This window comes from Electrona antarctica (assembly GCF_951216825.1).
Source record: "Electrona antarctica genome assembly, chromosome: 16".
Taxonomy (NCBI): Eukaryota; Metazoa; Chordata; class Actinopteri; order Myctophiformes; family Myctophidae; genus Electrona; species Electrona antarctica.
Window position 1 is genome coordinate 23,664,130 of NC_136797.1, and position 22,469 is coordinate 23,686,598.

General features: G+C 43.5%; 2 protein-coding genes across 2 annotated transcripts in view; both read left to right on the forward strand.

The window, feature by feature from the left end:
• The window catches only part of map1b (microtubule-associated protein 1B), a gene marked incomplete at its 3' end in the record, with an annotated part of 42,939 nt that extends 33,924 nt beyond the window's left edge, over positions 1 to 9,015 (forward strand). The window contains exons 5-8 of the mRNA XM_079524141.1: positions 233 to 4,396; positions 4,484 to 5,336; positions 5,678 to 5,916; positions 8,860 to 9,015. Coding sequence (XP_079380267.1) covers positions 233 to 4,396; positions 4,484 to 5,336; positions 5,678 to 5,916; positions 8,860 to 9,015 — 5,412 coding nt within the window. The remainder of the gene's footprint in view (positions 1 to 232; positions 4,397 to 4,483; positions 5,337 to 5,677; positions 5,917 to 8,859) is intronic.
• Positions 9,016 to 17,456: 8,441 nt separating this feature from the next.
• ptcd2 (pentatricopeptide repeat domain 2) lies at positions 17,457 to 22,333 on the forward strand. The gene is made up of 10 exons (XM_079524774.1): positions 17,457 to 17,611; positions 18,082 to 18,174; positions 18,320 to 18,449; positions 18,949 to 19,066; positions 19,514 to 19,592; positions 19,708 to 19,799; positions 20,333 to 20,446; positions 20,547 to 20,621; positions 20,713 to 20,826; positions 21,274 to 22,333. The coding sequence occupies exons 1-10, from the start codon at positions 17,500 to 17,502 to the stop codon at positions 21,493 to 21,495; spliced, it is 1,149 nt and encodes a 382-aa protein (XP_079380900.1). The 5' UTR covers positions 17,457 to 17,499; the 3' UTR covers positions 21,496 to 22,333.
• Positions 22,334 to 22,469: the final 136 nt, after the last annotated feature.

A 22,469-nucleotide genomic window follows, 5' to 3' on the forward strand; every position in this document is an offset into this window, starting at 1 on the left:
GTTCCTATTATTTTTTTTAATTGTCTGTCAATGAAAACGGGCAATCTACAATCTCACAGCACGTTGCGATGTGACGCAGTGTGAGCATTGAATTGCATTGAATATTCGACATATTCTTTATTGTTACCCATCGTCAGATGTTGACATATTATTCATTCATTACATTCTGTCACTGGTTGCTGTGTTTTGCCATTAAATACAAACTTGACATAGCATTTTCCCCCATTCCTAGATTGGCGAATTGCTCAGCACCATTCATCCAGCGAACAAGGCCAATCTTACCCTCTCCTGCCCCGAACAAGGCGACTGGAAAAACTCCAACTTGGACAAACACAACCTGCAGGACTTCATCAACATGAAACTTAACTCCACTCTCATACTCCCGGAAATGGAGGGCCTCTCTGAGTTTACAGAGTACCTATCGGAATCGGTGGAGATCCCATCTCCATTTGACATGCTAGAACCGCCCACCTCAGGCGGTTTTCTGAAGCTGTCAAAGCCATGCTGCTATATCTTCCCCGGTGGCCGCGGTGACTCCGCTCTCTTTGCGGTGAACGGGTTCAACATGCTGATTAACGGCGGCTCGGACAGGAAATCGTGCTTCTGGAAGCTGGTGAGACACCTGGACCGGGTGGATTCCATCCTCTTGACCCACATCGGCGACGACAACCTGCCAGGCATCAACAGCATGTTGCTGAGAAAGATTGCGGAGATGGAGGAAGAGCAGTCGCAGGGCTCCCAGGGCAACGGTGACTGGGTGAAGAACCAGATTTCTCCAGACATTGGCGTCGTGTTTGTGAACCTCCCGGAGAGCCTGAGTAGCCCCGACGCTAACTACAGGGTGCGGAGGAATGTGGAGGAGGCGGCGTTCACGCAGCAGTTCCTCACCAAGCTAAATCTAAGGATAGAGTCTTTGCACAGACCCGTTGGAAACACGATAGAGCCCATCATACTCTTCCAGAAAATGGGCGTAGGGAAACTAGAGATGTACGTGCTTAATCCCTCAAAGAACAGCAAGGAGCTGCAGCACTTTATGAAACAGTGGACGGGCAGTGACAAAGACAAAGCCTCCATTCTGTTGCCAAATGGAAAAGAATCAGAGTTCCCCGTCTCGTTCTTGGCGTCCATCTCCTCTCTCATTGTGTGGCACCCTGCGAACCCCTCAGAGAAGGTAGTGCGTGTTCTCTTTCCTGGAAACGCCACACAACATCACGTCCTTGACGGTTTAGAGAAACTAAAGCACCTGGACTTCTTGAAGCAGCCCGTTGTCACTCTAAAGTCAATGTCTCCTAATATGGCGCCGGCCCCGGCAGGCCTTAAGCAGGCTAAGCTGAGACAGAGAACAGACAGCAAGGAGAGCATCAAGTCTACCCCCAAGGCGTCGCCGAGCAAAAGTTTAAGAAAGGAATCAAAGGAGGAAGTCCCGGAAAAGGCAAAGACGGATGCGGAATTATCCCAAGAAAAAACTCAAAAGGCAGAGAAAAAAGAAAAGGCCCCAATTAAAAAGGCAAAGGCGCCCGAGAAAGAAAGCAAGACGAAAGTAGAGCAAGCTTCACAAAATGAGACTCCGGAGAAAAAGAAGTCTGACATCAAACCCAAGATTCTAAAGGACAATGTTACTAAGAAGGAACCCAAAAAAGCTGTGGAGAAGAAAAATGAAGTAACAAAGAAAGACGAAAAGCTTACACCCAAAAAGGAAAGCAAAAAGGATGAGAAAGTTAAGAAAGAAGACATTAAAAAGGATATCAAAAGAGATGTCAAAAGAGACTCTCCGATGAAGGAAAGGAAGGAAGAGAAGAAAGAAGTGAAAAAAACCTCTAAAGACATCAAAAAGACTGTTGGAGAGGAAAGGAAAATGGCACCAAAACCAAAGCCTTTGAAAAAGGATGATGCCTCAAAAAAAGATACTGGAAGTCCCTCGAAATTAAGAGAAAAGGGCAAGTCAAAATCAACAAAGAAGGACACAAAGGTGAATGACATTAAATTGGCAGCCGGCGCAAGTGCTGTAGCAGGTGCTGTTGCAGGAGCTGTTGCTGTGGCTCTAGAAGCAGAGCGATCTCTCATGTCCTCACCAGAAGATCTCACCAAGGACTTTGAGGAGCTCAGGGCTGAGGAGTTTGTGGAGGATGAGGCCACAGTGCAGCAAAGCCCACAGCAAGACACCGAGATGATCAGTTGTGAGGAAATAATGCAGACCAAAGGGTCACCCGAGGCGGGGGAGTCCGTGGACGAGGGAATAACAACCACAGAGGCTGAAGGAGAAGGCGAGGAGACTCCTGATGAACCAGAGAATAAGGCAAAACTGAGTGGAAGTGGAAGTGAAAGGTTTGAGGATGAGGGCACCGGACTGGAAGAGACATTGGAGGGAGGCGATTATGAAGAAAAGGGAGAGACGGAAGAGGTTTATGAGCCACAGAAGGCAAAGGGAGAGTCAGAAGAGGTTTATGAGATGCATAAAATAGGTGCAGATAAAGAGGAAGTACAAGAAGAAGAAGAAGAAGAAGCAGGTGCAGACATTGACGACAAGGCTAATGAACACACAGCTGATAAGCACATTAATGAAAGGGAGATAGAGAAGAATGCTCTGAGTGTATCGACCCCAGTGAAAGTGTCCTCGCCTGTTTCTCCAGCTGCATCCATTCACGATGAAATGTTCCCCGTCGCCTTCGAGAGTGAAACCGCCTCGGATGACGAGAATCGCGATGAGCCACCCGAAGAGTTCACCGCCACCTCCGGACACACCCAATCCACCATGGAGATCTCCAGTGTGCCTACAGCGATGGATGAGATGTTGACTCCCAAGGACATCAGTGACGAAACCACCAACGATGACACCGACTCCCCTTCCCAGGACCTTGTCAGGGAGTTTGACATGAGGAGGCGTCTCTCTCCACTCCAGGACGGTCCTGAGTCGGACCACTCAAAGAGTGCTCTCACAGACGGCGGGGACTACCAGCACTCCGCTTCGACAATATCTCCCCCTCCGTCACTAGAGGAGGATAAACTCTGCAAGGAGTTTCCCCCAGGGCCAGGCGAGACAGTGGGGGACTTGGAGTTCGATCAGGAGACATGCAAAACAAATGTCCATGACACAGCCAGACTCGGCACCTTTTCCACCGCGGCACCCCTTATTCGTTCTCCCTCAGGAGATCACAAGAGGACTTTTGAGGCTCCGTCACTTTTTGCTGCACCAATAGAATTGTGTACAACAATGGCAGGAGCAGCCATGGGATCAGCGGAGTCCCCCCACAGCCCAATTGACAGGGCATTAGACGGGGGAAACTCGCCTCAATCCTCTGGTCACACACCCTACTATCAATCCCCAGTGGAAGAGAAAGCTGGGGCTATGCCATCTGTGACGGAGGGAAATGCTGAAGGTCCCACCATTGTAGAGGTCACAAGTGATAAAGAGGAGTCTTCAAGCAGAGTGAGCCCGGTAGATGGTCCTGCCGCCCCTAGGGTGAAGATGGGGTCCCCTCCCAAAAGCCCCACTGTACCTTGTTCAGAATCTCCAACAAAGAAAGAAGGGTCACCTTTTGATTCAGATCACAAGACAAATGGAGAAAACGGTAATTTGGTGTTGTCCTCTGCATCAGTAACAAAGCATGAACAAGACACAAATCCTTTTGCCGGTTTCAAAGAAGAAAGCAAAATGTCAATATCAGAGGGCACCACATCCGACAAGTCAGGCACCCCATTGGAGGAGGCAGTAGCAGAGGACACATTCTCACATTTAGCTTCAGCATCGACTGCCTCTCTAGCTACCAACTCCTACCCGGAGCCCGCAACAGACTCCCGTTCCCTACATGCCGAGGTGGGCTCTCCTCACTCAACAGAGGTGGATGACTCCTTTTCCGTCTCTGTGGCTCAGACTCCAACCACCTTCCATGAGGTTGAGGGGTCCCCATCCAAAGAGGACAGCCCCAGGCCCATGTCCATCTCCCCAGATATCTCGCCAAAGACAAAAACCAGGCCAGAGAGCCAGGACACAAAATCCCCAGAGCAATCAACCATGTCCCTCGAGTTTGGCCAAGACCAGTCCTCTGACCATTCCTTGGCTCTTGACTTTAGTAAGCAGTCACCAGAGCACCCGTCTTTGGGAGCCAGCATACGTGCTACTGAGAATGGCCCCACCGAGGTGGACTACAGCCCCTCGGATGGAAGTGAAATGAAAACACCACCTGCCCAACATAGTTCAATCCTATTTAAAGACAGTGACTCAGGCCGTGCAGCCTCTGCATCTCCTTCCGATGGATCTCAGTCCACTCCTTCTGTTACCACGCCCTGCCACATGGCAGGGATGTCACCAGGAGCAGCACAGCAGGCAGAGAAGTCTCCAGTCACACCAAAAATGGCCTCCATTACCCACTCTCCTGTCTCCGCTGACTCATCGCCAGTGGCAGGAGGTCCCCGAGCTAAAACCGAAGCAAGCCCAACCTTGTTGTCTGTGGAGGATAATTCAAATAAACTTGGCACACGGCAGAGATACGATAAGGGAGAGGCACTATCCCCAGCGCGGGAGACTAATCCTTTTAAATGTGAGGGTTCTATTCAGTCCAAATCCCCTACCGGCCATAATATTCCATCCCCATCATATCTGCCTCTCTGCTCCAATCTATCAGACTCCAGGTATCCCGATTCATCCAAGAAAAGCCCCTCTCCCCAGTCTAGGACGGATGTGGACCTCTGTCTGGTCACCTCATGTGAGTACCGTCACCCTAAAACAGAGCTCTCACCGTCTTTCATCAACCCCAGCCCACTCGAGTACTTCATGAACGCGGAGAATCCTTTGGACGAAGAGAAGCTTCTGACCAAGTCCGGAGGAGGACCCCCGCCTCCCGGGGGCAAGCTGCCCGCCAAGCAGTGTGACGAGACACCGCCCACCTCCATCAGCGAGTCTGCACCCTCCCAAACGGACTCCGACGTACCCCCGGGGACAGAGGAGTGTCCCTCCATCACCGCCGACGCCAACATCGACTCCGAGGACGACTCGGAGACCCTTCCCACGGACAGAACCCTGACCTACAGGCATCCGGATCCTCCTCCCATGGCGGCCAGGGACCCCACTCCGTCTTCAGCCCAGCCCGACACCTGCATGGTGGACCCGGAGGCCCTGAAGGCAGAGGAAAAGAACCAGGACGCCAAAGCGGACGGCGCGGAGAAGCCCAAGAAGAAGAAGCTCACCAAGAAGGCCTCCTCGCCGGCCAGAAAGGGGGGACTGTCCAAAGTCAAGGATTTGAAAACCGCCTCCCCGAAGAAGAGTGTGGGAGAAGGGAAAGACGCAAAGAATGCGACCAATACCTCTGCCTCCAGGGGTGTGAAAAGTGCCACTTCGGGTGAGCTTTTACATGCACATAATTATGATAATAGAAATACATTAAACCACTCTCACATTAAAACATAAATGGTGAGAATCACTGAACTAAACTATACTGTAACCCCAATCTATAATGTATAATACTCAGTATTAATGTTCAAGCTCACAGCACGTCACTTCTTGGCCCACCGTGAGCTTGTAGGCCTACATTGTTAAGCATTTTTGAAAAATCTCAAAAGTGTAAGAACTACTGATTTTAGAAGGCATTTGTAGAATCGGGCCTCGGGTCTTAATGGGTTAAACTAATTAATTATGTGATTTTGTTTGTTTGTTTAATTGTTTTTTTGTGTGTGCCTTTAGGTTCAGGCAGTGCAAAGGCATCAGGTGGTGCCTCTGTGTCCAGCTGCCCTCCTATGTACATGGACTTGGTCTACATCCCCAATCACTGCAGCGCCAAGAATGTGGACGCAGAGTTCTTTAAGCGGGTGCGGTCCTCCTACTATGTAGTCAGTGGCAACGACCAGACCGCCCAGGAGCCCAGCAAGGCTGTCCTCGATGCTCTGCTGGAAGGAAAGGCCCAGTGGGGAAACAACACACAGGTAAGACTGAACCCATTTATTAGGACTGTAGACCAGATTCTACAAAATGTCCTGACGGTTTTCTGAAAAACCTGTTTCTATATCAGTGGCTTTCAAACTATTTCATGTCAAGGACCCCAAACATTATATGTAACTAATTGCCCGCCGACCCCCATCTGAAAATATGTTGTTCCAGCCCCCCCCCCCCCCCCCCCCCACCCCCACCCCCACCCCCCGAAGCAAAGATTTGAGTTAAAAACGTTAATAATATACTGTATATTCAAAGATTTGCACCACATTTTCAGTATTTTTCTAAAATGGCATTCCCAATACTTGATTCTGATTGGCTGGTTACCGTCACGTGACCGTTGTAAATCTCACCGAGAATCCACACCTTCAATCACTTTATACTGGGGAAGGGCGGGAGCACTTGATTGCCTTACACACACGCTGGCCGTGCGGGCGTGTAAGCACCGCCCGCACTCATGTACTGTGAATGTGTGGCTCCAGGCAGCCCCGTAAAGACATCAAGCGCTGTTCTCCCGTCACATAGCCTACTTGCCGAGCAAAACAAGGAAGTGTCGCTCGCTCTAATGGGCGCAAAGCGTAGCTACTTTTGTGAATTTAATAGTTTTTTTTTTACATAATAGGTAGTTAAACAACTAGTCGACTAGTAAACTAGGCAACTAGTCAACTAGTACAAATGACTAGAAGTGAATGCCCTGCCTCTCCCGTGGTGTTTCCGTTACATGACATATTTTTCCGCTATCGGAAAAAAATGTTTTTTGTCAAGATGAAGAGTGATGCGATCTAATATTTGTGATAGGTGTGATAAAACATTATAGTTAGTGGCCCATGGACTGGCAGAACCATATCCACGGTTCACTGCACAGAACAGCCAGTGCCAAGCAGAGCTGTTACCTAGAAGTGGTCACGTTTCTTGGGTTTTGTGATGTACGGTAACGCTAAATTAGGTTTAGGTATAATGGAACAGGCGATCTAAGTTTTCTGGGCGGGACCCCCTTTTGGTGTTCTAACCCTTCTGGACGGGAACCCCTCTTGGGGTTCTGTACAGTAGGTAGGCCTACAGTATTTAAAAAAATTGTTTATGGTGCTATGTAAATATTTTAAGTTTTTCTTAAGTCAGTATTTAGAGGGTGTTTTTAGAATCGGCCTCAGTCCAAAATGGGTTAGGAGGGGCCATAGCCCCTCCTATGTCCAGCTTTTGGTGTGTGTAACCCAGATTTTGTCCTAACACAAACATTAAATGCCATTGACAATGAATGGACAATTTTGAGTGTTTGTTTAAACACAAACATTGCGTAAAAACAAACATTGATGACGAAGGTGAAGAGGGACGCAAATTGTGATTGGCCGGAATGAGATGATGTACGATGATAAGAGTGCCCCTCACTTCACACGGGTATGATTTTTTTTTAGCTTAGAATGACTGGCCTATGAGTTTAAAAAGTATTGCCTGGGAATTATGTTAGAGATGGTCATGTTTTAAGCACAAGTCAAGTCAATTGGAAATTATACAGTGCCAAATGATATCACAGCAAGTTGCCTCAAGACACATGCAGAACAGACCATAATCACTCTTACATCGACCCAACCCTGAGCAAGCACTTAGCGACAGCAGCCAGGAAAACCTTCACATTAACTGGAAGAAATGTTGAGCAGAACCTGGCTCTACGTGGGCAGTTGTGAGAGAGAGAGAGAGAGAGAGAGTGAGAGAGAGAGAGAGAGAGAGAGAGAGAGAGAGAGAGAGAGAGAGAGAGAGAGAGAGAGAGAGAGATTACTTTCAAGTAGTGGTAATACGTTGTCAAATAAAGTGCAGGATTGATTATGAACGGTCATAATGTTCAAGTAACCATTCTTTTTAGATTGTACTCGAAGGATGGAAAAGTAGGACAATCTCCCTTATGGCCAATGGAAGGTCATTCCATGTCGAACTACTCTGTACTGAAAGGACATTGTGTCCGAATGTGCGGTTCGCCTGCGCTGCACTTCACAATCCCCTCTAGGGTTTGACCTGGTGCCGATTCCACTATCAGGCATCCTGATAATACAAACAACCCCCTAAATAAGTGGTTTTCAACCCTTTTCATATCAAGGCTCATTATTTCTTTGGTATTTGAGCCACGGCCCCACCATTTGATGACATTTCATCAGATCTCAGACCCAAAGTATTTTGACCCAAAAGATTTTGTCCCACAATTCCATGCTGTGTTGATGTTAATTGGTACCATTAGGAGAGATAACAGGCAAACATTGATCAAAAATGTAAAAAAAAGTCTTCTACATTCTCTAATTGTATAGACTTCTTGTAAATTAAATTGTAAGGTAATGTATATGTAATGCAGATGAACAACAATTTAACTCTTGAGAGCGTAAAATGAAACCAAATGGACCCGTACGGGTCCATTTGGTTTCATTTTAAGCTCTCAAGAGTTAAAGATCTATAAGGGACCATTTTGGTTACCAACTCTCCATCATTTAGCTGGAGACCACCTGGAACCCCCCCTCAAGGACCACTGGTTGAAAACCACTGCCCTAAATGGCCCTAAAAATCCTATCATGAAAAAAACCAACATGTCTTACTTACTTCATAGCGTGCCACTCGGTGGCGCGCTATGAGCTTGTAGATCTGCTATTTTTCAATAGCTAAAGTATAACATAATGTTTAAAACACCAAAAGGGGTTCCCGCCCAGAATGGGTTAAGGCCCTAAATCTATTCCCACGTAGACTGGTCATGATTCTATGGAATGCGACCAGACCTCTGTTTATGCCATGGTGTCTCTTGTCTGTTGTTGTCCTGTATTGTTTTGTATTGTTTGTATGTCGGAAACCACTACTGTTGCTGTAAACACAATTGCCCTTCTGGGACATTAATAAAGACCTTGAACCTTGAACCTTGAACTACTTACACTTGTGTTTTCCACCTCCTCTCCCTCATACAGGTAACCCTCATTCCCACCCATGACTCTGACGTGATGAGGGAGTGGTACCAGGAGACCCACGACAAGCAGCAGGAGCTGAACATCATGGTGCTGGCCAGCAGCAGCACGGTGGTCATGCAGGACGAGTCCTTCCCGGCGTGTAAGATAGAGCTGTAACTCTCTCTGTCCAGCGAGGGATTCCCTAAAATCAACGCCGTCTCACCACCAAAAGGCATATTATTGTGACTTGGGGGGAAAAATGTACCAAACGTCTACATGTCACACATGTTGACTTTTGAGGAATCTCTGATTTTACGATTCTGTCCCAGGTCGGCACATATCGGACGGCGCTGAGTCGTCGGCTCAAGCGGACTTCGAAATGTTTGCCGCAGCGACTTGCTGACGTCTGAGCTCGCTCGGCGTGCCTCCGGCGGTTTAACGGTTGATTTATTTTGCTGGACACAGTCAAAAGGCTGAGAACTGGACTTCTGCATTGATGTAGTAGTGCAGAAGTCCCAAGAAGTCAACATGTGCCTTATTTGCCCCCCCTCCAAGTCACAGTTTGATGTTTGGTCAATAAGTCACAATATTGTTGGGGGTGAGACAGTGTTCTACAGACCACCATAACTCTGAGAGTGTACAGAGTTACCGAATGTGTCCACTCTCAGAGTTATGGACCTGTTAATGGTCCATTTGGAACCCACTCAAGACCCTACTTTGAGAACCATTGCAAATAACAGGTGACAGTGGACCATTATTCCTGATGTTAAATATGAATCATACAGTATAATGCAAAACTAGAAGGGACATGTGATAAACGTACATACAGTATGCTCAGTAAATGATCCTATATGAGAGCAAAAGTATACAAATAGATAACTTGATTGCGGTCAGCCTATACTCTTTAGTTTGGCCTATGAATTAAATATATAATACAATAATTATGATAAAGGCATTAGGAGTAAATTAAATAAGACCATCTCCTGATGGGGAATCAGAACTTTCGGCTGTAAATGGATTGTATTGCGGGGACGACGACATGAAAACTAAAACATGACCCTGGCCACATAATCTTGTATTGCTAACACTGATCTTGTTATACTAGCGCTGGCACACTTAACTTAAGGCCCTAAATCTATTCCCACGTAGACTGGTCATGACTCTATGGGAATGGATATCAAAATGTCTGTTTAGTGTGTGAACTATGAATCCGCCCTCCAAGACTAAACCTTACATTATGTCGATACGCCGAAGGATCACAACTAACCTGTTTTCTGTTATTGCCTTAGTCTAAATGAATGTAAAACAATAATTGATGCACTTAATCTAGCAGGCAAGCATAGCAGTCACGTAAGCTTAGACTTAACTAGAACATATTAAACACAGTACCACGTAAGAGATGCCACGCTTAATATTATGAATGCCAGTATGGGGATGTACAGTACGTGTACGGTTGAGCAGTGGGAAATTAAATTCAATCGATGGGATACTTCTTTAACTGATCATCATAAAACATTATGGCTGTCTGACTTTATATGATGTGCAAGGCAATATGTGCTTTCTAATGGGAAACAGTTGTTCCTTATGTTTTATTTATTTATTTATTTGTGCGTGTGTGTGCGTGTGTGCGTGCGTGACTTGACGTGTGTGTTAAGAAGTTTCTGGTCTTTTTTTAATAGTGTATGACTGTTGATTAATATGTTAATTTATAATGATCCGCTACTGAGATAGCTTGTAGCTATGAGGGATTTTGCCTAGTATCACGTCTGTGAAATGTATTTATTATTATCTCCAAAGGCTAAGCTTGATTTACAACAAACTTAGACTGTAGAAGATAACTTTCTAGTTTTGTTTGTTGCTTCAGAGTTGTTTCAGAACTCACAATTACACACAGGAAAGAAATGCTAATTTATCTCTGAAAGTGTACAAATGGATCCTTCCAGGTTTGTTTTTATGTTTTAGACTTGCCAATTATCTCCCCCCCCCCCCCCCCCCCCTGCCCCCCCTTTCATCCATTTTAGACCTTATGCCAATTCCAGAATTCCCCACATTGTTGTTGGTTCACCTAAGTGAGAATGTAGCGCAAATGCTTTAGCTCGAATTTAGATTTTTCATGCAATTCTTGGAATGCATGTTTTTTTTATGCCCCCCCTAATTTCTGAAAAAAAATAGATTTTTTTTAAAATCTTTTGGGAAAATATTTGTTTTCTTTTTTTTAAATAATGGCTGCGTGACCAGGAACTGGATCCATTGTTTGGGAGCCACTGCTCTACTCCTCATGTAGGAGTCTTTAATTGGTACATGCAGTGACAGTGATTGCCCCTCCTCCTCGCCTGGCCTGGCCTCCCTACCGTACGAACAACGGGCTCATTTTTACACTTCAGAGTTAAATGAATAGTCCTTTCAACTGTGTAGCCGTGTGCCAGGTCTGACCTTTTTACGCCATGTTTTTTTGTGTATAATTGCTGAGCTATGAGGCCACTAGCATTTTCCCAAGCAGAATATTTTACTATGGCTTCTTGTTTTGTAAAGCACTGTACTATAATTATAAATAGCTTTGTGGCAGGGTGAATGGTTGGAAGGAATGCGCATGAGCAATGTGATGCTGGATGGATTGCTTGCTCTTCTTTTCTTTTTCTTTTCAAAAGGAAATCAAATTTGCTCAGAATTGCCATGTGGACTAGTACACAATTATAGGCTTGAGAAACTATATTAAGCATTGACTAATTAGTAACTTGACTAAGTATACAGAGCATTTCAGGAACTACGAGCTGTACTGCAGCATTGTGTGCTAATTCCAGTTATTGTTGTCCATGGCACTGTAATAGTTCAAAGTACAAGCAATCTGCTAGTAACATTGTCCATTTTAATCTCTCTCTCCCTTAACATTCTTACATCTGGAAAGCCTCTAAAGCTTGAGTTATGTCTTTGTCGTGCGATCATTGCGATGGTGTCGAGAGTGCCGAGAATAGAGGATCTTCAAGCTCACAGTGCGCTGCGGTGCAATGCGTGGTGATCTTGCAGATTGGCTATTTCCGGCAGGCAGAAACCATTGTACGATGGAGAGTAAATTAAGCAGAAAACCAGTAGAACAGAATGAGCAGACTGACTGACTGCTTTGTGTTGAAGAGAAAAGACCTACACAACTACACGATGGTGGATGGATGACAATGCAGAGAGCCCAAAGATCAACCTTAGGAGGCCAGCCACTTGCAGCACCTTCAGCAAACTGACAAACTTGTGTTGACCGCTTGACAAGCAAGCGCTTAACACAAAGTTGTTGTATATTGCTGTATGTTGCAGGTTTTGGTGCTATGCACTGGTCAGTTTACTCATGGCACTGAGTCACTGACCATGCATTTCATCATTTATTGATTGGTTGAGAATGAGTTCTAGCAAAATATCACCTATACTGACATGGAATGATAGAGCAGGAATAGGATCAAGGGATTCCAGCCGTGCTTGTTGTTCTCAGCACTGCAAGTTTGGTTGATCAGATTTTTGCCATGTAGCAGTTTTTCCTGCAATGGAATCTCTATAGCATGTACGTCAAATCAATAACACACTGACTCTCTCTCTCTCTCTCTCTCTCTCCCTCCTTTTATATCTCGATAATCTGTCTATATAAATCTTTATTAATCACTCTTTATCTCTTTCTCTTGGGCGATTGTTAATCATGTTTGTCTGCAGCTGTGTGTGGTACTGTATATTTGTCTTGTGATCTTGCATCCTACCTTAGTACCTTCCCTTTCCCAAACTCATATCTAACCTCTAGCGATTAGTTTCAAGTGAAAATATGACTTTAGTGCTTTTCTGATGTTGTGTGCAAAACCTCATCTACTCTTACTGGGAAATTTGATGTAAAGTGACCCCCTACTAAAAAACCCAAATAAACCTTCAAAACAAACTACAATAAAAATCTGACACGGAAATTGTTTTGTGTCTTTGCTTTTGTCTTTCTCCTCAAACTAGAACAGTTGGTGACTGAACAATGTTCAGTCACCAACAATAGCTCATCTACAAGCTCACAACGTGTTGCTGTGAGCTTGTAGATTGGCTATTTTAAACTATATTAACCAGGTATAACAGAAGAAGAAGTTCATGAAAGTTCAGAAGAAGAAGTTCATGAAAACGGCATTGTTTGTTATATACAGATAGCTTGTGTTACTGTCAGGGAAGGAAATATCCCAACACAAAACCTTGCCATGGCTATGATGAGGAACTCAGTCAAACATGATGTAACAGTAGGACGTAGGGCTATACACATGATAATGTCAGAATTCATACGATGGTGTATACAGTAAATTAGGCTTAACAACAGTATGATAGTTAATGATTTAAAACTGGTCAGGTTTTGCCAAATGAAGACTGTTATAATATACCCCAGCAAGCACGGTCAGGCCCTGGATCGGAATTAGTGACGTCTTTATTGGGGCTAGATCAAGTCAAACCAAGACTAGTCAGGTCTGGCCCAGAATATCACCTGATTTCAACCAACATAAATTCTGCCCACTGAGACAGACACCCCTGGATGAATAAGAGAGAGTTCGATCGAGGCCAGATCAACTTAAGTCACATCGTAACTAGTCGGATCTGGCCCAGAATAAACTGTATTATTTAAACTGGTGAAGACGTCCTGGAAATGACGTAAAGATCATCCCCATATGGGCTGTGATCTGGCCTAGTTCTGAACGTCCTGAACGTCACCGGAGGACGTCATCATTCATAACGTCGTCATGACATAATTTGGCTTGCTGGGACTGTAACTAAAGTTATATCACCTCTCACAACAACAATAACCGATGTCCCTGGGACACTGGAACAGATTCTTCAGTCAGATTTACTTTATTTAGACAGGAAACAGAGACAAGAAACCAAGGAAGAGGAAGAATATAACACTTATCTCCAGCCAGAAACAAACCAGGGACGTTACGAAGGAATTATCTGGCCTGCTCCTGAGCTCTGAAAACAGAATTTTAAAGATGTGCCACAATTTTTGTATTTTTCCAGTTTTTCATGTGTCTATGAGGTGACAGTACTTCATTAGACACCCTGGAGTCGTTTTTATGTGCAATGGTGTATTAACTTTGTATTTAGGGTTTCTTCCTGGAGGCTGAACACTTGACAGTCAAACGGGCCAATGAAATAAACAGTAATATAGTGACATCACATTATCAGCCCCTCCCCTAACCCATCCCCCTTTATCATACAACTACAGCTGTGGGTGTGGCTTCAGTTCAGGTGGATCATCACCCATCACCACCCACCAGGCAAACCAGGCATACTTAATGAACTGGTGGGCATGTCCACATAAAAGCATGATTTTAACAAATACTGTACACTTTTTGGAACAAGTTCTTCCTCCTTATATTATAATAATACCTGATGATCATGTTTTAGGGTGGAAAACAATTGTGGCACTCCATCTTTAACTTTGTATAAAGACTAAACTGGCCAATTAGAAAAGACATGGATGGTATTATTATTGTTGAAAGATATAACATAACTACTGTACAGTAGCCTATATCACATATCTAACTCAGAAAAAGTTGTATACATTGCATACATTCTTTATCACTGTGCCACAGTCACTTTGCTATAACATGTTTCAGTTGGGACATTTATTAATGATGATAATAGCAACATGCCCAAACCAGGAGTCATCGGCGTGTTGGCTTGTGGTGGACATTTTTGTCAACATATTTGTTTGCCACGGACATACAGAATGAGACAATAATATTACCAGAAACATACATAGATTGCCCTGAATAATTTGGTTCCATTTGAACACACTTCTTTTCCACCAGTTGGTTCCCAATGGGAACCGGTTCAGTTCAGTTCATGAGCCAGAGCTCCAACATTTGTGGGCAAACTATACCCTATATTAAATTGTTTATAGGATCAATACAAGTAAATTAATACATGATAACCCTTCCACAGTAGTAGCTTTTTCATATTTTCGATTATTTTACAAATTTTCCTACATAATGCCTCATTTGCATAATTAAAAATGTAAAATGTGTAATACAATAAATCATTTTCTTTGTGTAAGTACTCAATTGGGGAGGTTTCATGGTGATAACAATCTAATATAGGTATGGTTTTGCCCACTCAATTCATAATTAACGTTTCAATTTTGGACTAAAAACCAAAAAGAACTGAACCGGTTCCCATTGGGAAACAACCGGTGGAAAAGGGGCCCCAGAGTTACAGGGGTCCTTTTGAGAACCACTAGTACTAGTTGGACTCCTAATGTGCCATAGTGTCATAATAAATAATTCTGGAGAAAACCTGGAGACTTGACATTCAGTAATTGGGTCGTATGATAAAAAGAAGAACATTACAATGGTGCGTAAAACAGAAAATCAAACATTTGCCACGGACAAGACCAAGGGACGTGTTAGTTAGTGACCCCTGGTTCCAACACCCCGGCATCCACACAGAGATGAATGAAAGGAGGATGCAGATAAAACCGGCACGTTGTTTGTCATGGGATGTCTGTCTGGGCCCATTGCAAACTTCACACAGTGTAATGGTATTCACAATGGTAATGCTATCTCATCAGTCATCGCGATAGGTCTGCCACTCGTTTCTTATACATTGCCCAGTCTGCCATCCATCCATCTTCAACCGCTTATCCGTAGTCGGGTCGCGGGGGCAACAGCTCCACCAGAGTGCTCCAGACTTCCCTCTCCAGAGCAACATTAGTGACTTCCTCCTGGGGGATTCCGAGACGTTCCAAGGCCAGTGAGTCGATGTATTTCCTCCAACTGCGCCTTGGTCTGCCCCGGGGTCTCCTCCCAGTGGGACGTGCGTCGAGGACCTCCCTAGGGAGACGCCCGAGAGGCATCCTAACCAGATGCCCGAACCACCTCAGCTGACTCCTTTCCAGAAGAAGGAGCAGCGGTTCTACTCCGAGTCTGTCATATCTATAAAAAATCTAATAAAAACTAATATAACAAAAACAAATTAATGGTATTCAAATCATGCCAAAGAAAGAAAGAAAGAAAGAAAGAAAGAAACTAAACTCCCTGATTGACCATGAGGCAGTCTCAGCTGAATGGGTTGGGCTGCTGTTGCTAGGGTAACAGAGGAGAGAGACCCACCCTGTATCCATCCATCATCTCATGTGCTCCTGGGCAGCACAGTACGTAGGCCTACACTAACACAAAGCATAGTGAAGGTTCAGTGATTCTCAACCTTTTGAATTTCAAGGACCCCCGGTGTGATATCTATGCAGTAGGCCAGTGGTTCCCAAACTGGGGTCCCCCCCCAAAAAAAATAAAACCGTGGAAATAGCCGATCTACAAGCTCACAGCACCTCACAGTGCGAGGTGTTGTGAGCTTATAGTCTATTTCCGTAATTTAGGCTATATCTGTGGAGCAGAGTCAAACTAAACATAATGCCAAGTGCATTGCCACACCCTGAGCTCCCTCAAATATCATGCCAATGTTGTTGATTGGACAAAAAGTGGCATACATTGCTCTATTTTCAAAATGTTTACTCCCAGGGTAAACAAAATTGTAGGCCACAGATCCCCCTTTCGATACCATAGAATACCATAATTATCTCTGGGCCTCAACCTACACTGTAAACTCCTCAGTGTAATTTAACAGATTAACAGACGCACACGTAAGGTTCCATTTGGACTCCCAGTGGTTTAGATTTAGATTAGGCTATGATATCTTTCCGCTGTGCAATATGTTATAGGCCTACAAATGACAAAGACTTCACTTGTAAGGAGAGGGACAATGGAAAATACACATACAGCACATAAACACGAACACACACACACACACACACACACACACACACACACACACACACACACACACACACACACACACACACACACACACACAGTCACACAGTCACACACACACACACACACACACACACACACACAGACACACACACACACACACACACACACACACACACACACACACACACACACAGCTGTGGAAGACAGTTGAGGAATACGCCGACATTAATATAGATGACTCAGTAGTTCCCAGTCAGCATGTATGGACTCGGAGTAACATATATTTTGTACCAAGATAAACGGACATCTGAATTCAAAATGGTAAACAGGAGATAATGTTCTTGGGTGAAATTTCTAAAAGCTAGGCTTTTAAAATGTACAAATTGGACAATTGTGTTCATATAATTTAGATAAATAAATAGGCCTAAATCCAAAGCAAACAATCAAATGCTAAAAAAAAGAGGATACACAACATGATATCTAAATAGCATGAGGGCAGATCAGATCTTCAGGACATTACAAAGAAACAGTATAGGTCTACAGTAAATAAGATTCTACCATACACTTGCTGCTGATTTGCACATTTCACACATTTGCACCACCTGCCGGTTAAAAGAGGAAATTACATGCCTGGTAACTACCTGGGTTAAACCAGGGTTAAACAAAATCATGCGCTCTAGGGCGCTGCCATATTGGAATAAACCAATAATTTACAGCGTATTGCATAATCAAAACAGCATTCTGTACCTTTGATCATATTTTTAAAACAGTGTGCCATTATAACAAATCCTATATTAAATTGTAATGCATATATTTGGTGTCTAATTTGAGATCTATAGCACATGATTAACAGATATCCCCTTGTTTTCATTGTGATGGTTCAGTCGTGCACAATATGGCGTTTGGGAGAGTGGGCAGATATGCCTTCATATCCTTAATTCATTGCCATTCAAAAGGACTTCTGCGTCTATCTGTACAGCCAGGCTGGCTGGAATGTTGTACGGGAGGTAAATGAGCCATATTGTCATCTTGATTTGAACATAGGCTAATAATTAGAATAGTATTTAGTAGCCTTGGACCAAGAGTAGCCCAAACATTAGCCCGTCTCCGGACCCCCCGGGTTGAGCTCCTTTGGACGGGTCCAAAGGAGCTCAACCCGGGGGGTCCGGAGACGGGCTACCCAAACATAGACTCTCGTAGAGGTTTTAAAAAAACCTACGAGAGTCTATGTTTGGGCTAGACCAAGAGACTTTAAGCAGCTTTGGGCTTCCCATTTTGCAACTGAAAATAGCTGGTCTATCAAATTCAAGCTCACAACGCGTTGCTATATGTCCTTAAGACCTATTTTAAATAGTCTATATTGTTTCTCCAGTTTTCACTCATCTCATCTCATCATAGCACTCTGCTGCACAATTGTATCCATACAGCCTATTATCATTAATACTGTAGGCTAACTAACTATAAACCTTTCCCCCAGCAAAAAGGCATCTCTTGTCAGAAGATGTCATCAAACTACAAGACTTTCAACAAAGGAAACTTGCTGTTGCTCACCTTGTCACCGGGTCAAAAGGTACAAATATACAGTCAAGTTGACTCAACACTTGACTGTATGGGTTACCCAGCAACCTTACCTTGCTGCAATTAAAAGTTGTCCATATTATTATAATGTATAAGTACTGTATTAAGGCTGACATGTTACCTACATATGTTTACAGACAATTATTTTGAGCAATTCAACCAGAAACTACAGAAACATGAGCTGATCCTGGAAAAGGAGCTGAAGCTGCTCCTTCACATGTGTCAGTCTGCAGAGGACCTTGTGACAGCAAGAGATGCCATCTTTAGGTTGGTAGCCTACACTGCACACTGATGGAGAGATTGAGAAAGACATTTGCCAGTACTGCTAACTAGGTTGATGATAATCAGGGTTTGGGGGGGGAGTCAAACGCAGTGGAATGGATCAGCAGGAGCCTACCGGTATCTCCTGTTTCTGTAGCGTGAGGTAAGGTTTGACATGCATGCCCGGAACGGTAGTATGTTGATGCTGAATGCCAAGCAGGGATAATTAATTTTTTCCATCTTTGAACCCCAAACTCCCAATCTCAAGGTGGACACTAAACATAAAAGCCACTGTTCAGCTATGGACAGTGGACACCCCCATTACCCCCATAGCCTACCCCCAGCAAATCCAACCCTACACATTTTAAACCACTCCAAATAGCAAAAACCTTGGATTTCTTGACTTTGTGAAATGTGGAGGCACTATGCCTCTGCTCTCTGTGGTCATCTTTAGTTGCTATAGGGGCAAAGTTGGCAAACGTTTCCTGTATGTTCCCTTCACCAGGTATCATGAAGAGAACCGAAACCTGGCATTTGGAGAATTTAAGTTTGGTCCACTTTTCATGAGACTGTGTTATGAGCTGGGAGATGAGGAGATGGCGGCCTCAACACTTACTGATCAGGTACACACCTTTAACCACTTGAAGCCTAGCATCCCTATTATGGAAGCAAACATTCAGAGCAAATTGCAGATCTACAGGTTTTCTACGTTAAACCTGCAATCCAGATTTTTGTCTACAATCTTAGTTATTTAGATTTTTGATATAGCATCAACGTAAAAAAGCTATTTAGCCTATGCAGTGCTGTGCTGTCTCTTAGGGTCACACAAATGACTCATTAAAGTTCGCTGATGCTGGATAATGCAATGTTTTATTGCTGTTTTGTAACGTTTTTGATCTCCTGTCCTGATTTGTCATTATTTTGTTAAGTTGTATGACTTCCCTTTTATAACCTGTATTTTATTAAGTCTGCTTATTCTCTTTGAATGTATCGTTGAACCACTATGTTGTTAAAATAAGTGCTATACAAATGTATGCATTTGTGTTATTATTATATATGATTCATTACAGCGTTTGAAAGGATTCTTCAACAACGGAACCTCCTTCAACATTGCCATAGACATGTTATTCACAAAAGAATGTTACGAGAGTAAGTGAGAGGCTAACGGTAACTGAACATAGTGGATAATACAAATATTACTCCAGTATTTATACTCTATTTGATTCTTTGTACTGTATAATGAAGAGAACAATATGCATTGCAGGGGCACTTGATGTTGTAAGAGAGATGAAGAACCAAGGTGTGTTATTCAACAAGGACACTTACATGTTGGCATGTGGCACCTGCTATAAACTGGTAAGTAACAAAAAGTAAATTTGTTTTAGTTTTTTCTGAAATGGTAACATCTGCTTCTGGGATCCATTAAAACCGGGAAAGCATCTGTGTCATTGTAGATTTCAGCCATATTTAATAATTTGGCTATTCAAAAATAGCAGATATACAAGCTCATGCCACACTATGAGCTTGTAGATATGTTTTTTATTATTATTATTATTATTGTGAAAGATGTTGTAAATCTTATATATATTTTTAAAGCGAACAGTTTTAACTCAAATCTTTCCTTCTGGGGGTTCCTGGGACAAAATATTTTGAGATGAGGGGTCATAATTGTGGGGGTCCATGACACGAAAAGGTTTGAGCACCACTGATATAGCAACACGTTTTACAGAAAACTGAATCGGCATCGGAATAAGTGGTGAATGTATATTACCTTTTTGATTTGATATAATTTATATCCTTTGCCACTATCTAAATAACTTGAGTATTTACTCCCCATTACTCACCATGTCACGTACAATAATTAATGAGTTGATTTCCATTTTTCTCAGAACTCAACAGAAACGTATAGAATTTGCTCTACTCTACTAGAGGAGGGACAATCCAAAGGACACTTTATCCCCAGACATGCCTACTGTTTTGCTGTGGCATTAGCACTTAGACAGGTAGGTCTATCCTCCTTTAATGGCGTTCCAATTTTCCATCAAAATATATATATATATAAAATACTAAAATGACCCCCCCCCCCCCCCCCTTCTGCCCCAGAATGATGTTGAAAAGGCACAGTCACTATATTCACAGATACAGGGTACAGATGGCAAAATATGTCAAAATCTGGAGGTAAGGAAGGGTTCATCATGTAATAGTAATATTGGCAGTTTTTTATCAACATTAGTTGATTGATCCTTTTTGTTTGTTTTTTAATGAATAGGTGGTGATTTCTGCAATGTCCGGTGCAGTAACAGACTGTATCCGTGTCTTGCATGCAGCCTTGGTACCCAAAAGTCCAACTTTTGTGAAGAAGCTTGAATTTTCTCAGGAAGTTGTAAGTGAAACTTCGTTTGGTAGATGTTTGGGTTAGTGTAGTTACCTTGCCATGATAACTCAAAATATGTGTGAGTTAGCTTCGATTCACAGTTGCTCTGTGGCTTTAGGAATCCAGAAGATAATCCAAAATACAGTATTCTCCATGGTGAAACAGCTCTCAAAGTCACTCTTTTAGAATTGGCACATTACAAAGTATAACTAACTAATTATTGTAAGATCAACAAGTTGATTGTGCTTTTAAACGTTTTGATGATAATGATAATTTTAATAATATTCATTTTTATTTTCCCCCGAATGTCTCCTCCTATAATGACATGCCCAAAAAACATTCAAGATTCAAGTTTAAGTTGCCCATGCAAGCACTTTGGACTCACAAAGACCTGGGTCACATTTAACCTTGACTTTAGAATATCTGTCCAGCTAATTGATTACTGTTCTCATCCAGGTGGAACTGCTGCGTTTGCGCAGTGAGCATGGACTATACATGGAAAGAGTGGAGCAGATCGTGTGGCAGCTTGAGCAGGCTGGTCAGGTGACCGGGAAAAGTCTGGATTATATGCTGTGCCAAGCGCCCAAGACGAAGAGGAGGCCACAACCAATATTGGAGGAGAGGAGGATCAGCCAAAGGACTTTGATGCCATTGAGATCCAGTCTTCGGTCTGAGTGAAGTGGGCTGCGTGCTGGTCTGATGTGAAAATAGCCGATCTACAAGCTCACAACGTGTCACAGTGCTACATGTTGTAAGCTTCTAGATCGGCTATTTTGTCCTGTTTAAGAGGCTAGACTCTTAACAATTAAAACCACCATGGACTCCCCTGGCATACAGTACTGAACTGAGTGGATTATTGAGATGTAGCAAGCCAATATGGGGTATTGACTCTGACTGTAGTTGACTTTCTTTCAATGCTATCTACCTCTCTAGGCAGAAATACCCCATCTACTTCCTTTCTGGCCTCACACTTTAGTTTGCCTAATCTCTAAACGTATTATCTGTGCTGCTAGGCAGAAACCTTGAAATCTTCCCAGCAAGCACGGTCAGGACCTGGACGAATTAGTGACGTCTCGATTGGGGCTAGATCAAGTCAAACCAAGAATAGTCAGATTTGACCGAGAATATCACCTGATTTCAACCAACATAAATTCTGCCCACTAAGACGGACGTCCCTGGATGAGTCGGAGAGAGTCTGATCGAGGCCACGATCATCAACTAGTCAGATCTGGCCCAGAATAAATTATATTATTTCAACTGGTGAAGACGTCCTGGAAATGACATAAAGATCATCCCCATATGGGCTGGGATCTGGCCTAGTCCTGAACGTCACCAGATTCACCGGACGACGTCGTCGTCATAACTTCATCATGACGTCATTTGGCGTCATGTAAGTGGTCAGCAGTTGCTGGAATCCCTCTGCACACAACTCTGCAAGGTGATGCAATAATGGCAGTAAGTGATTGGGGGAAATGTGTGTTAAATTGTAAATAAATGAATAAAATTGTATTATTTGTAATAATTGTGCGGAAAACCGTTTTTTACTAATAGTACAACATAAACATTACAGAGACTTTAGTTGTCACGGAACAATACTTTAAAACAGTTGTCATTTTGCATACCTAAAATTGCCTATATTCGCGCCGCTCTCG